The 16,577-nt window shown below is 39.6% G+C and overlaps 2 protein-coding genes across 2 annotated transcripts; both read left to right on the forward strand.

Moving 5' to 3' along the window:
* Positions 1-4: 4 nt before the first annotated feature.
* On the forward strand, positions 5-2,820 carry LOC102309221 (cryptochrome-2-like; the record flags this gene model as incomplete). The annotated part of the gene is made up of 4 exons (XM_005952793.3): positions 5-139; positions 829-971; positions 1,997-2,181; positions 2,353-2,820. Coding segments are annotated over 4 exons (612 nt in total), but the record flags the coding sequence as incomplete, so codon positions are not given.
* Positions 2,821-4,942: 2,122 nt separating this feature from the next.
* LOC106632783 (mannose-specific lectin-like) lies at positions 4,943-5,533 on the forward strand. The gene is made up of 3 exons (XM_014331373.2): positions 4,943-4,968; positions 5,071-5,164; positions 5,258-5,533. Exons 2-3 carry the CDS (start codon positions 5,075-5,077, stop codon positions 5,516-5,518), a joined length of 351 nt encoding a protein of 116 aa, XP_014186859.1. The 5' UTR covers positions 4,943-4,968; positions 5,071-5,074; the 3' UTR covers positions 5,519-5,533.
* The last annotated feature ends 11,044 nt before the right edge of the window (positions 5,534-16,577 follow it).

Genomic DNA, 16,577 nt, shown 5'->3' on the forward strand with positions numbered 1-16,577 from the left:
GAGTTTATGTTCATGTTTATGTCTGTGCAGGTTTCTCTTGGAAGCTCTGGAGGACCTGGACAGCAGTCTCAAGAAGCTCAATTCCAGGCTTTTTGTAGTCAGAGGCCAGCCTACAGATGTGTTCCCCAGGCTTTTCAAGGTCTGTATTCCTGTCAGTTGCTTCTCCTCTGTTATTCCTCATCTGCAAAGAATGTTCAGATAGTACAGATGCAGAATTTGCATGTGGGATATATTTATTTTTACATTTTTCTCACTGAAATTGCTGTTCTAATATTTTTCTGCATCTAAAACTAGATTAAAGATCTAGAACTGAACAAGTTCACATTCATACGTCTATCATTTGCATACAAAAACCAAACCTTTTATCTATGTTTTCAATGCTTTTAGCTAATGCATTACAATCAATTTAGCTCTCTGTTAACCATTTATCTAGTTATAAGGTAACATTTTATGCTACCTTATAACAAACCAATTCTCTGGCCCATTGTTTCTTTTAAGCCTGCCATGTGTTTTGCTGCTATCATCTGCTACCATCAGTGTGAACAGGAAACACAACAGATGAAGTGGCTGTCAAATACATTTCATTTTCTTTACTTCTTATTTCTGTTCAAACTGACCCATTTGGAACAATCCAGTTTGGCATTGTAAACCGAAGCTTGAATGCACAACTTGAATACAACAGTTTGACTTGGTGGTCTGGGTTATAAGTAGGCACATGGTAGATCTATACAAGACTTACAAACTGTTAAAGCCAAAGATTTAATTAGTTCTTTGATCATTGTTACTATTTAACATCCTTCTTTCGAATTCTTTTATTCTTTGCTGCAGGAGTGGAACGTGACCAGGCTGACCTTTGAATATGACCCAGAGCCTTACGGGAAAGAGAGGGATGGCGCAATCATTAAGTTGGCCCAAGAATTTGGAGTGGAGACCATTGTCAGAAACTCTCATACCCTCTACAACCTAGATAGGTTTGTGTTTTCCACACAATTAGTCGATTTCTAGTGGTATTCCCACCACAAACGCAGGTATTATACAACTCCATTTAGTCTCTTCCTTCCTGTATCAGCAGTCCATTCTTGTATAACGACAGGAGCTCTTTATTGACAAGTGTTTGAGAAGTAATTTTAAAAAGTAATTCTTTTACCTTAACAAAAGGTAATGAATAAGTCTTCATAGTCTGCTGTAACCAGTATTTGATAGCAAGCTTATGGACTCAGGTATCATTTTCCTTTTGTTTGTTTGTTGTTTTAACTTGTTAATCCAATTCTCAGTTACGTATAGTCAAGCCCATTTGGAAAATGACAATTTTGACCTCATACAACAACAACAGTGGCTTTAAAATTAAGCAGTTGTGAATTAAAGTGTCGACCTGCACCTTTAATACTGAAACTGATGACTGGGTTTCCTGCCTTGAGGTGATGGCCTAGATTTAGCTTCTGCTGTCTTTGGTTGATACTTGAATACCTTCCTCAGTTTTGTATTCAGGAAGTGAATCACATGCTCAGTCAAACTGAACTCAAGTGACTGACTAATCCTATAACAAATATGTGAAATTAATCAGCTAGCTGATTAAACACAGATGCTCTTGCAAACTTACATCTTAAGAACAGTTCATTAATAGTTTTATTTATTAACTGTTGTAACATTACTCAGTGTTTTCCTTGGTTAATATCACCGTGTGGTTCACCTGGAAAATAATTTCCTGATGGCTTTTTGGTACCAACATCTGGCAACTCACTTAATACAGTCTGTCCCTAATCATTAAAAAATGTGGTAATGTCAGTGTTACATCAGGGCGCACCAATTGACCATTGCTTTTAATCACTTGTTCAAAGGCTGAGCATAGAGTGTTGTCACGCCGTGTGGAGCCCCTTTACATATTGCCGGCACACTGTATTTCCCAGACTTCTCTCCCAGAGAGGCCACTGGTAAACTGATACAGATATGTTGCTGTGTGTTACTCAAATTTTCTTCCTTTTCTGTTTTGCTACAGGATAATAGAGATGAACAACAACAGTCCTCCTCTGACGTTTAAGCGTTTTCAGACTATTGTGAGCAGACTGGAGTTGCCTAGGAGACCTCTGCCTCCCATCACTCAGCAACAAATGGACAAATGTCACACCAAAATAGAAGACAACCATGACCAGCTATACAGTATCCCTTCTTTAGAAGAATTAGGTACGCATAATTTATCTTTTCACGTAAAGTTTTTCTATAACATTTATGTTTTTAATCTGATTTTAAGAAAAATAATTAATGGTTTGCAAACTACACAACTCTACTTTCCTTATTTATTGAATCTAAAGTTAACACATTGATCTGTATTTGAACTTATTTTGATGTGCCCAGGTTTCAGGACAGATGGTTTACCTCTGGCTGTGTGGCATGGAGGAGAGTCTCAGGCATTGGACAGACTCGGTAAACATCTGGACAAAAAGGTAAAGCTAAAGTCAAAGTGCTTTAATTGGTCTAATCCAGAATCCAGGAGTTTATTTTGAATGCTAAGTTGCATTGGCTGATTTTTTTTGTTTGTTTGTTTACTTTTGTCCTCCTTGTTCTTAAACTTTCAGTAAATGCCCACAGAATAGGGATAAATTAGTAATTTGACAGTGTTGCCTCCTTGCTCTCCTATCCATACCTACTTACCTGGTAATCTCTGGATGTAATGCAAGTTTTTCCGTGTACGATGGTTAAAATGGTTTTATCGTAACAATCGTGTATACAAGATGGCTGCTGTGTTTGCTTCGGATTACTCCTCACCCCTGTTGCTTGTCACGTGCTCCATAATGTTGTGCTGTGGACATTTATGTGCTTTCTGTGTAGAGGAGTGTTTTTGTTTCCTGTTCTCATGCTGTCCTCCCAGGAGCCCAGCATGAGTAGAGGTCTCTTTTTTCCCTCTTGGACTTTCCCATTGTAGTGTACATTTCAGTGTTTTTCCATAATACTACCGATCTCCGACCTGTCTCCCCATGTGATGTCTGTGTTGTGTATGTAAGGTCGGGGGGGGGTCCCATTTCACTGCAGGGCAACTTGCATGTGACAAATAAAGTTTTCTTGAATCTTGAATCTAGTAATCTAGGCACTTGTTGGGTGCCTGGAAGCAAAATATATCAATGATTTGTCTCCTAGCGTAAAATGTTACTCTTTTGGAGTGAGAACATGTTGGAATAATCTATTAAAGAGGTGTGAAGCCGGCGGCGCCCTCCAGACGTCCAACCTCCACCACTTCGTTCTGGCAGCCACTAAGGAACAGGAGGAACACGGCAGTCACTCTTCTTTAATTACCCAAAGCACCTTATAATCCTTAGCTGGGCGAGACTGAGCTCCGAACTTCGGCCGCCGCTGCCTTAGGTTCAAGCACATATCAGGTCTCCTGAACCAGGCGTCCGGCCGTCACCTCTCTGCTCATCACTCGATTGTGTGTCTCTCTGTCCTCGGGTCTAGCCGCTGACAGAATATCCTCTGGTTCCGCTCGTCTCTGTCTCATCCCAAAAACCTGCCTGCATCCGCCAATCGAGCATCACTCTCCTAGAATGTCCAGGGTGCTGTATTCAGGCTTCCGTGCTGCCCTCTGCGACAGCCACCTGCCACTGGCTACCACTCCATTTCACTTCCCCCTGACTCTTCTTCTTCTTCTTTCAAGTTTAACGGCAGCTTGCATCCAAAATTGTTGCATTACTGCCATCTCCTGCCTTTTTTTCCTCATAACTTTTGCACTGTCCACTTCCTGCTGTGACAAAACAAATTTCCCACGTGTGGGACTAATAAAGGTTATCTTATCTTATCTTAATCTTCCGTCACTCCTGAGTCCTCAGATTCTCTGAATGAGACCAGAATTCCTCAAAAAACAAAGAACCACCCCTTTCCCTTCACCATGACTTAACTTATCAACCACTTGTTCAAACGTAAGTTCCCTTCCACCACTCATTTCACCCCTCATCACCCTCCTGTGACTTGCATACTTCCTACAACTAAGAAGCACATGCTCAACCATCTCCATAGCATTGCACCCATCACACAACCCGTTCGGATGTTTCCCTATCTTAAAAAGAGCACCATTTAAAAAGCAGTGGCCTGTTCGTATTCTACTGATAATAACCTCCTCCTGTCTCTTTAAACCGCTACTCCTCTCAGCTTCTATTGTGTTTTGAACCCTATATAAATGTCTCCCTTTTGTGTCAGTATCCCATGCCATTTGCCAGAAGTTCTTACTTTCTGTCCAAACTATACTTTTCCCTTCAGATTTTGACAGTGGTATCTGTACATCTATATTCCCCCTGACTCTGTTCTGCCAGGCCCTCTTATTGGCCCCTGTGACCTCCCAGGTGTGTCCATTGAGCAATCAGAACTGGGCGGAGTCTCTCCGGCACACGTTAACAAATATACACACTAAAAAACATGCAATCAGTGCAAGTATAAAAACACTCAACAAGAAAAACAAACACAAAGCACAGCAACACATGCAAAGTTAAAACATGTGACACATTCATCCCATCAGGAAGATGAGGCAGACACCAGATGGAGCGCCCACGGCCAAAGGGTGAGAGTCTGTGAAAAGGCTCCTGTTCTTAGCTCAAGAGCCACTCACATGGTCCAAGCCACCAAGGACCAAGGGAGCAGCCCATGCCAAAAAGTCCAGATACAGAGGCTGTATAATTTCCCTCAGGGATTATTAAAGTATTCTGATTCTGATCCTGTTCTTGCAAATGCAAAATGTGTTTGGCACCACAGCGCATTCAGATCACAATTCTGTTCGGAAAAGATGCCAGATACGATCAGATATTAAAAAGAGAAACAAAAAGCACTTCTCAGGAAATGCCATCCCTTTACTGTAAAGGGCAGTGACTGTCGCTCCACCCCCAATCAAGATGATATAAAGATGGAGTGATGTGCTTTCAATTTTAATACTTCCCTTCTCTTCTGCTTGCAGACAGATGTGAAATATGGTGTGAAATATTAAAACCTGTAAGTATTCCACGCATCTCTACTGACTGATGGATTCACACATTCCTGATGCTTTTAAATGCATATTGTGGATACAAGCTCATCTATATTCTCTCCTTTTAGAATCATGAGCAGAAACTTCTTGTCCAAAAATGATGAGCTCCGCAGGGGAGACTACCTGGTGTCCAACAACAAGCAGTTCAAAGCTATATTTCAGGTGACTAAATGTTCTCAGTTCAGAAGCTCATAAAAGCCTTGTTTCCCAGTCATGCGTGTTGACAGTTATCTAACATATAATTTATGGCTGCAGGATGATGGTAACTTTGTCATCTATGGCTGGAAGCCTTTGTGGGCTTCGGACACCTATGGATCAGACGCCGTCCGTCTGTGCATGCAGGCTGACTGCAACCTGGTCATGTACAACAAATGTAACACGCCTAGGTGGAGCACAACCTCTTACGGACCTATCGCCAACATGTGCCGTCTTCAATTGACTGATGACGGCAAACTGGTGGTGAACAGAGAGTGCGAAGAAATCTGGAGCTCTGAAACGTCCAAAGGCATGAAGTGATGCTTGTGTGTGACCATCCTTTGGCATAAACCTTCAACGATGCTATTAAAGCAACATATACCAGCGCATAAACAAGCCGTTCCTTTTTCTTTCTGGTTAGCGTTGATCAGGCTCTGAATTTCTGCTATGAATGTGCATGTTCAGTGCCGTAAAACACAAAGGATTGTAACCAAGTGGCAAAAAATAAATAAAATGAAAGGTATTTGACCAACCTTGAGTCTCTCTTTGTCCCTCTCTTGTTCTGTTTGTTTATATTTCTGCCGTTAGACAGATTTTCTTAAATATAAATATTGTTGCAAAGGTGTAGGAAGCAGTCTTAAAACTTTGAGGTGTGTAGCTGATAGCAAAACTACACAGATTATGTAGATTCCTCCAATGACCATTAGACATGTTTTCATTTTTATTTCTTTATTTCACGTCACTCGTGATCAGAGTCCAAGAGTCTGAGTGTTTATGGTGCAGAGGAAGAATATGATTCAAATCAAATGATTGTTATTTGCAGCTGCGAAGAGAGACCACAAGGTGTCACTCTAATGCTTCTGTAGTTTATGTTCATGTGAAACATTTGACATAAAAAGAAAATTACTACATTTGAAAATCTCCTTTTTTTTTTTTGAATCACTTATTCAATCCAGAGTTGTGGGGAGACTGGAGCCTATGCAGGTGCCAGGAGGTGAATGGTAAGGTGCACCCTGGACAGGTTAGCAGTCTGTCGCAGTAGTAACACAGAGACACACAATCATTCATGCATGTGTTTGGATTATGAGAGGAGGCTGAAGAGAAAACATGCAGGTACAGGGAGAACAGACCAACTCCACACAGAAAGGCTCCAACCAGCTGGCAGATTCAAACCCAGGACCTTCTTTCTGTGAGCTGACAGTGATAAACGCTGCACCGCCATGTTTCAAAACACATTCATACTGTTTTATACCTGCAATTTCTAAATGGTAACAACAGTGTTGTAGTTTTCTGCAACACACAGAAACACACAAACTCAGCTGTACTAAGAAATAAACATCATGTAATCCTGAGCTGCGTTCATAGGCAGGATATTTAAGGACATTAATAACGGATTGCATTTATATAGCGCTTTTCGGGGCCCTCAAAGCGCTGTACAATACCACTATTCATTCACTCTCACATTCACACACTGGTGAGGCAAGCTACATTGTAGCCACAGCTGCACCCTGGGGCAGACTAATATTTAAGCGACAAGTTATGATATATCGACTTATGTGAGCTGTTAATAATGAATCAGATCCATTCTGGATCTATATTATCCAGGCTTTGACAGCTTTTGCGTGTTGTTCAATTTTGCATTTCAAATTTATTACTTTATTGTATATTTGTAAGGACTGATAAATTAAATTTTATTATTTGCACGACAAAATTTATGTTTCTGGAATCTAAGGAGTGCTGATCACATCAATTAAACAGATAATGTGCAAAATTTTAAAAAATGGTTTGACAGGAATAAACTAAGTAAAACTAAAATAGTCTTATTTGGGAATTCCCTGAGAAACGCACAAGTGCATATTCATATAGATGGTCTGGAAATTGAAAGAGTTGTTGAACACAAGTTTCTTGGTGTGATAATAGATGATAAATCATGCGGGAAGACGCATATAACTCATATACATAACAAAATTTCAAGAAGTAATTCAATAAATAGGGATTTCAATAAACAAACAGGACTAAGATGCGAACTTGACAGAACTAAACAAGACATGACTGAGGAAACAGAAAGGGAGGCAGGAACAACCAGGGTTTCATAAACCAGACTGAAACAAAGACATGCTGCTATCAGAAAGTATAAAAAACCAGAACACAAAAGAAGACCTAAGTCAAAGACTCGTAGGACTTTAAACACTCCATCGGCATTAATCACAGATGGCGTCGTTCAAACTGCACTTTGAAATTTAGAGGACCAGCAGGTTTGTTACCAGACTGTGACTTGCCAGAGCACGTCAGTACATGTTAAAGAAGTTTTATTCTTTATATTACATGATTGAATTTGCATTTGTGGATGCAGTGATGAGCTGTGGAGTCTTAAGATGATTTAGACTCACTGCTTTGATGCACTGCTGCCGGAGGGCCTGGAGATCAAAGCCATTCAGTAGTGATTTAGGAAATTTTTATTATGAATGTTTTATTTATTTATTTATTTATTTATTTATTTATTTAAATCTGGATCCCCATTAACATCAGGCTGAGCCTTTCTTCCTGCAGTCCTCACACATTCAATCCAGCAACTGCAACACATGAACATCAAACCAGCAGATTGTTCTCACACAGAAAGCTCCGAGTTTCACAGAGAAAAGAAATATGAAGAATCTGCATTACATCACACAACAATCATTCTAACAAACTCTCCAGGTTACTACACGTCCCATCTACATGCCGTCACGATCTCCTGGTCGATGCACCCGTTTCTCTCCATCTCCCTCTGTATGTGTGTGTCCTTGTATCTTTCAGGGGTGGATTCCCGCTCCTTTGGTGTCACACCTGTGAGTCACTGTTGATTATACACTTGGTTCCAGTCGGCTCATTACGAGCGATCTATTCAAAACACCAGGTCGTTGCACCACATGTGACACCCACCGATGTGAAGGAAGGCACCTGTGCACGGCAGAGAGGTCAGATAAAGGTGTCTGAGAGCAAAGTTAGGGGAAAAAGAGTTTTAGAGGAGACAGAGTAGCCATCTGGACATCACTTACCCCCCTTGTCACTCCACCCTTCAGAGCTTTCCTGGGTTGCTTTAGCAATAAACATCCCAAACTTTTATTCCTTTGCACTGCCCTTGCACCCAGGTTTTCACCAATGCACAACGCATAAACCCACCAGCTTTATTATTCGAACAGTTGTAATTTCAGCCTTTTCTGGTTGAAATAATACTGTTTTATAAATAGTTAAACTATTCAGCTGTGTAAATCACCATTTTCTGAATATTACTTGTTTTAATCTTTGGCACTCTAAATCTTTGTGTTACAGATCATGTTTGATAGGTAGTATGTTGAGTAAAAGGCAATATAATACATTTGGCCACAGCTCTGATTAAAATTTACAGAGCATAGGATGATCTCCTAACAGTTAGCCAGCCCACATGCATTTAATTAAATTAGTTCTGTAAGAGCATTGAAAAGCAGGTTTATTTTGAGCTACTTGTAACCTTTTAAATTTCTTCCTGTCACGGTCCTGGGTCGATGACCCAGTGTTTTGTGTTCTGTGTTATTATTAATGTTTGATTTAAACATGGTTTATCATTACTAGTCTTTTGGGTTATGGTTCATTTCTAGCTCTAGTTCCTCTTTGTTTTGTGATTTCTAGTTCTTGGGTTTTGTTCCTGTGCCCCTCATGTTTAGTGTAGGTTTAGTTCTGTCTTCATGTTTATTTATATGGTCACCTGAAATGGTTTTCATTTCTCAGGTGAGCCTTGTCAGGGTTCATTTGTAGAATTTCTTCCCTTCTTAATGGGGTTGGGACCATCAATTGTATTGTGCAGAAGTCAGGTTGGTGCACAGCTAACAGCCCATATTATGGCAAGAACCAATCAGCGAAGTAAAGAGAAATGAACTGAAGGTCAGTCAGTCCTGAAAATTGCTGAAACTCTGAGTTTATCCCAAGTGCAATCATAAAAACCATCAAGCATTACGACAAAATCGGCTCACATGAGGACCGCCCAGGAAAGGATCCAAGAGTCACCTCTGCTGCTGAGGGTAAATTCACTCGAGTCACCAGCCTCAGAAATCGCAGGTTAACAGCACCTCAGATTAGAGCCCAGATAAATGCCACACAGAGTTCCAGAAGCAGACACATCTCTACATGAACTGTTCAGAGGAGACTGTGAATCAGGCCTTTATGGTCAAATATCTGCTAAGAAACCACAACTAAGGAAAAGCAACAAGCAGAAGAGATTTGGCTGATTAGTCCAAATTTGAGATCTGTGGCTTCACCTGCTGTGTCTTTGTGTGATGCAGAAAAGGTGGATGGATGCTCTCTACATGCATGCTTCCCACTGTGAAGCATGGAGGAGGAGGTGTGATGACGGTGACACTGTTGGGGATTTATTCAAAACTGAAGGCACATTGAACCAGCATCATGTCGCGACGCACCATCTCATCCGGTTTGCATTCAGTTGGGCCATCATTTATGTATTAAATAGGACAATGACCCCAAACACACCTCCAGGTTAAGGACTATTTGACCAAGATGGAGGATTGATGGAGTGCTGCGCCAGATGGCCTAGCCTCCACCGTCACCTGATGTAAACCCAGTCGAGATGGTTTGGGATGAGATGGACCGCGAGGGAACGCAAAAGGGCCAACAAGTGTTCAGCATCTCTGGGAGCTCCTGTTGAAAAACCATTTCAGGTGACGACCTCATAAGGCTCATCAAAAGAAGAAAGAAAGCAGTAATCAAAGCAAAGTGTTTGAGTTATGTCACACTTTTATGTTTTCTACATAATTCCATGTGCATTCATTTATAGTTTTAATGCTTTCAGTGAGAATTTACAATGTAAGTAGTGTTGAAAATAAAGAAAAAACATTAAACGAGAAGGTGTGTCCAAACTTTTGACTGGTAGTGTGTTTCAAATGCATTCCTCATGAATGATAACAAGTCATCTTAAGCCACAAACAACATTCCTGTCACAAAGTAGAAGCTGCAATCAGTTTTTCTCAAAGTAATTTTCATGTATCCTTTATTTAAACAGTTAGAAAGCGTCACTGACATTAAAAATGTCTACTTTCAAATGGATCTGACCAATATCGAATATGGAAATTGCAGCAAATATAACAATATTTAGATATTTTAAATGGCCACAAAAGTCTGAATCGGTTGTGAAGAAGGTACAAAAACAAAGAGTCATGAAGATACTGGCAGAAATTTTATTTGTTTATTTTGTAAATGACCCTTTGATAAATCCTGTTGACTACAGTCTATTTACCAATACAAGCAAAGACACTACACATAAAAAACACGCACATAGAAACATCAGAAATCACCAGTCATGGCAGATGGCTGCCCCTCTCTGAGCCTGGCACTGTTGGGAGTTTTTCCTTCCCTGGTTTCTGGTTGTGGTAGTGTTCTCTGGTCTCTCTCTAGTCTGTGTGTCTAAGAAAGGCTACACTTTCTCTTAAAGATTATCTTCTATAATAAACACCAACGCGGCAGGACAGTGTGCACTCAACTTTCAACTACTTTGTTGACTCTGCAACGCAAATCCCACAGATATAAATAAAAGTAAGTAAAATTGAACTGAATAATCAAGCTGTGGTAGAAAACCTGTTACATTTAAACCTCTTTTCCCCACTGACAGACCTCCACCCGTTCACCTACAATTATTTGGTCTGTTTAGACCATTTTAATTTGCAAGCCACAATTTTACCAGATAGTTTTGTCTCTTGCACCTCTTCTGAAGTCTTCAACTCCTCATTAACTCGTTTAACTTATCAATTGCATACCACAAGTCCAGAAATACAAAGTCCATAACCGCAAGGACTCCAGTAACAATCTTGAACAACAAGGAAACACACAAGTGTATGTTTACAGACACTGAGACAAAGAGTGAGGGGAAGGTAGAATTATTTATACAGTACTCGCACAGATACTAAGGAGAAGTGGACAAAGACAATGACACAGGAAAAGATACAAAACACAGAAGACAAATGACTACCAAAATAAAACAGGAAGTGAGGAACAATAACTAAACAGGGACATCCAGACACAGGACTAAACTAAACAAAGAGGAACTGATGCAAGAGGATAAGACAAGAATCGCCAAGACAACCAGACTAAATTATAACAAAAACTAAAGGCTACAAAAACACTTAAGAAAACATGAAGTTAAATAAACAAGTCTATGGGCACCAAACAAAGAACCTCAAATCTCAGAAAGCCACAGTCACACCCCGATTATGACAAAGAATTTCCTCATAAACTTTATTTTGAGAAACAGAAACGTTTTTTTTAAATTGCTGAACTCTTTGCCCACACAGTCTTTCACAGAGCGATGTACCCCTCCCTGTCCTTACTTCTGAAAGGCTCTGCCTTTCTGTGATGCTCTTTTTATTCCCCAGTTACTACTAACTGAGATCTTCCATTGTTTTGTTAGCATTACATTCTGTTGGCCCCAAGCTTTTAGCAATATGTTGCAAGCATCAAATTCATAACAAGCAAAAATATTTATCAGTTTTGACCCAAGCCTGAACCTGAAATAACTGGCAGAAAACTGAGCAACTTTTTTGTGCAATTTATTGCTCACACTAGCACTGCATGTGTCTTATTTTATACATCATGTTTTCCCATGAATAAAAATCACACTGACGATGCAGAGGTCTCAAAAACTCATACATTAAATATCAAACCTATACTTGGTGTTACAGGATTAGGTAGTTTCTGCGAATAATTACATTTTTTCTTATTGTTTAATTATTGTTTAACCTTTTTTTGTTACTTTTGAATTTCAGATATGCACAAAAGAAAGAAGGGTAACTAACCAAACCAACAATAATTACATCCGCCTCGAATAGTCTGGATTGCTTTGTCTTTACAGTTTGTTTCGGTGACATCAGTATTTCCGTCCTCACTCTGTCATTGATACATAAACACAGTCCCATTCTTCCATTTTTCTTCTCATGAAAGTCTTTTCTCATCAGTCAGTTGCGCCATAACAGAAATTACATTCACTGTTTTGAGTCATTCGTCTTGCGTCGGTGGGTAAGGTGTCACCCTATTTTTATTTGTTAGCTCTGTGGTAATCGGTCTCAGGGCAATCACACAGAGACAAGCAAGCGTTCATGGTCACATTCACACCTACAGGCAGTTTAGAATAACCAGTTAACCTAACCCCACGCTTGTCTCTGTACTGAAAGCCCATGCAGATGTTAAGAGAACATGCAAAATCCACATAAAAAGGACCTTATTGCTTTCAGGTGATAGCACTAACTCCTGCGCCACCATGCTGCCCTCATCATATTTTATTTTCATCAAAATGCAAACCTTGTAGCTTTTTATGGGTAACGTTCCCTGATGATGCATTAAACAGTAATTACTTTCTCATAACTATAATAAAACGCCTTTCCAGACTTTAGAAAAGTGCAGAACCAGTCAAAAACTAGGCCTCAAGCCGTAGGACAGGGAGACAAGGAATAAACTCACTTTAGTCCTGAATATACAGGGGAACAGAGACGAAGAAAAAACAAAGTCTGCACATGAAGGCCCTTTGCAGCGAGGATATATTTAGAACAGATTTTCACAGTTGGTAAACAAGGCGAGCCGTTTAAATATTGCCGCATTCATGCTGGTGCTGCTCCTGCCCTCGTTGCTGCTGCCATTTATGAAAGACCATTTTGTGTCCTAGATGTGGTTGGTCTAGACATCTCCATTGTCTGCTCTACGCTGCTCCATGTGCCAAGAGTAAATCTCATTAAGAGTGAGAGGGACTGGCGGAACGGGGGCTCGCTCACAGGCTCGGCAGCTAAAAATAGAGAAAGAGGGTGATTATACTCCACAAATCTGTGATTACACATGAACTGGTAAGTGGTGATGCAAATCTACAGGACTGATCCCGTCCAAAAACTTGAGTATGCAGGCAATGAAGCAAACATTTGATATTTATTTTCCTCATTAAATGCAAACACTAAGAAGTGATGCAGACTTAACTGTGAAAATTTAACTCCTGCACAGACAGTGTCTCTGTGATTCAAATCAGGACCACTAGATGGCAAACTAGGTTTATACTAAAAAAATGTTCCCATGAGGTAATAAGCAGCTCAGCTCCATACATAGAAACACAGACTGAGTACCGTATTCTTTCTGGATTTGGCTCAAAGGACGTAAAACTGCACAGCAGCACTGTTACAGGTTTAGTTTTGAGGGATGTGGTGATTTTAATTTGAAAGAGGAGTGCTGTCAGCTTCAATTAGTCCTGCTGTGTGTTTGGCATTTCCTATTGTGTGAGTTTTCATACTGTCAGTGGTGTTAAAAGGACATGGATGTCATTTACAATTAATGAATTCATAGCTTAAAAGAACTGGCGTTGCATACAACTGTAGAAATGCAGCCCTAATTGCAAAAAAGTTTGGATGCTGCGTAATAAAAACAGAATACAATGATTTGCAAATGTCATAAACCTGCATTTACAGTAGAATATACAAAACATATCAAACATTTTATTGTTTCATCAGAGAAAATTTTGATTTTGAATTTGATGACAGCAAAACATTTCAAAATTTGAAACAGGGGCAATGAAAAGCTAGAAAAATAGACGCTGCTAATTGGAAACAGATTAGTAACATGATGGTTTAAAAGGGGCATCTTAGAGAGGCAAAGATTGATTAATCTGAAAACACTACATCTTTATAAATAACAGAACAATTTCAGAAATATGTTCCTCAGCATAAGATTGTGAAACCTTTAAAGATCTCATCATCTACAGTGTATATTATCAAAGGATCCTGAGAATCTGGAGAAATCTGTGTGCAAAGGCACAAGATGAAAAATCAGTAATGCATGCCTGAGATCTTCAGGCCCTCGAGTGGCAAAACATTAAAAACAAGCATGAATCTGTCGTGGAAATCAATGCATGGGCTCAGGAACACTTAAAGAAATCACTGTTTGAGAATCCAGTTCAATGTAAGTTCAAGCTCTTTCATATAAAGTAGAAACTACGTGTGAACATGCTCCAGAAATACAGTGTTTGAAAAACATGTCGTGAAGAGGAAGACTCAGAATATCAGGAGGGTGAGCAGTTTATTTAGGCTGAAGAGTAAAATCCAAACGGGAAGTGAAAATCTTTGATTGACAGAAACCTACACTACGAAAAAGGAATACTAAAGATGTCTGACGTTCTAACAATGAACAAGGGGAGACGCTGACAATAAGACAATAAGAAGGTGATCAGGAGAAGTGGAGACACGCAGCAGAACTGAGTCTAACTAATGAGGCAAGATACACAAACAGAACATAATGCATGAGGCGAGAGACCATCAAAGTAAAACAGGAAGCATAAACACAGTCGGACACTAAGACTCATGAACTTGACACAGACAAAAGGTAAACAAACACTGGAACAACAACAGGGGACGCTAGGAAGGACCCACACAGACACTGGACTAAAATGAACAGGACACAAGAAGGAACTAATTAAGTCAAGAGATTAAGAACTAGAATCATGAATAACTAAACTAGGAAACGCTGGAAAAAAGCAATGAGATAAAAGAACTTAAACAAAAACGATTCAGGGGAGAGAGATAAGACGTTGGGTACAGAAGGAGATATGTTAACCTGGCAGCCCTTTACAGCTGGGGCTGAGAAAGGTTACAAAAATTTAGATATGATGGAAGTGCAAGCAGCTGATGTTTAGCATGTGAGAATATGCGACTGAAATTGATGTGCAGGTGCAAAAGAAAAAAAAAAGAAATGTGAGATTCACAGTAAAAGGCATACAAGCAATTTTTATTACATCCCCAAATGAATCCAAGAGTCGAAAAAAACGCGTAAAGACAGATTTAGACAATCACTGGTCTGACTTAGAGATTTATAGCGAACGAATTAGAAAGCGAAGTTTGACTAGAGACAGAATGTTATATTCAATTTAGAGATACCAGGAGGGGCATCAATAAATACAACGGCCAAAAAGAAATTCAAAAAATTCAAATCAATCAATCTAAGTAGTAACTGATATTTTATTTGATAGAACTCCCCTTCGGGCATTAGAAATGGACATCCAATTACAAAAAGCAGACCGAAATGGCAGACGAAACCAAATTTCTCAGAGTTAAGTAAGTGCTAAAGTATGTAGTGGGGCAGAGTTTGTATTCTCATCAGGTAATGTTTTATAATAATACATACAGATTAATTGTTGTTCTTGTTGTTGTGGTGGATTGGGCTCCTTTGAATTGATTGAACATCATTAATGACCCCCCAGCTGTATTTTATAAGCAGGATGAATTGTTGTTCAGCAATCAAATGCATAAGTATGTGTAATTTAAGATGCCGTGCATTTCAATCAACATTATCAAATTCTTTGTAAACATTTATATGCTGAAATTATCGATGGCAGCGACACGCAAGCGCTCCCCCGAAATGATCTCAGAGAGACAGAAAGAAAAGATTTTGTCTGCTGGTGATTGTTTTGCTTCACTTTTGTTGTCACCGCACATTTTTGTAGCTGTTTTCCAAGCAACAGATGTTCTGCTCGGTGGGTCTGTCCAATGACCCATCCACGCAGCTTCCTTCTGATTGGTCGAAAGCCCAATCAGAGTGAGCGAGACTCACTGTGGAAATATTTGAAACATGTTTTTATCCTGTGGCTTCAGTTCAATTCAACAAACACGTTGTTTGTGTGATATGTTGCTTTGTTTTGCCAAGTCCCATTGCGGTTTGAATTTATATATCTTCTTCATGCAGGTTTTGTTTTTGTTTTTTTAACAGCTTAAACCTAAACCAGCAACCAAAACTAAATTTGGACTCAGCCCCAGACAAATGAAACAAAACCAGAAACCACAGCAGCTCCCGCAGCTTGTTGTGCTTTTATTTCCTAATTTTTTAAAAAAGAGAATGAAGCTTTTGATCTATAAGAAGGAAAGTTTCTGTTTAAAGACTCAGCAAAGTTACAGGCTTTGAACATTTCTCTATTAAATTACAGCCTGAGGCTGAGGTGCTGTTTTCTTCTTATTTGTAAGCAAGCAAGGCCTGAATGTTGGGAGTGGACTGTAGTTTTATATGGCAGAAATTAGAAAGCAGAAGGTGCTCTTGGCTAAGCTACAATTAAACCCTCCCACAGGAAGGACGGTGCAGTACAGCAGAGACCACAGAGGGACAGAACCAGCAGGATGATGCATGCAAGACTATTTCGAAACAATGATAATAAATATCAGACTTTCCCATAGAAGAGAAATATGTGAACAATGAATCTGAGGAAAATTACAGGAAACTGGAGAAGAAAATCATTATTTACAGCAATGGGATGATTTTTTTTTAAATAAACACAAGTGCTGAGAAGATGGCAGTGTCATGCTTTCTAGGTTTTTCCCAGTAGTCCCAGCTTCTGTGGTTT

Source organism: Haplochromis burtoni, unplaced genomic scaffold (genome assembly GCF_018398535.1).
Source record: "Haplochromis burtoni strain Fernald_Lab_line unplaced genomic scaffold, NCSU_Asbu1 Contig_2081, whole genome shotgun sequence".
In the NCBI taxonomy this organism is placed as follows: Eukaryota; Metazoa; Chordata; class Actinopteri; order Cichliformes; family Cichlidae; genus Haplochromis; species Haplochromis burtoni.

Excerpts from the sequence above, each read along its gene's own strand:
- LOC106632783 (XM_014331373.2), top strand. The coding sequence starts at position 5,075 with ATGAGCAGAAACTTCTTGTCCAAAAATGATGAGCTCCGCAGGGGAGAC. Across the intron at positions 5,165-5,257 it reads AGTTCAAAGCTATATTTCAG|GATGATGGTAACTTTGTCAT; the intron begins GTGACTAAATGT and ends TTATGGCTGCAG.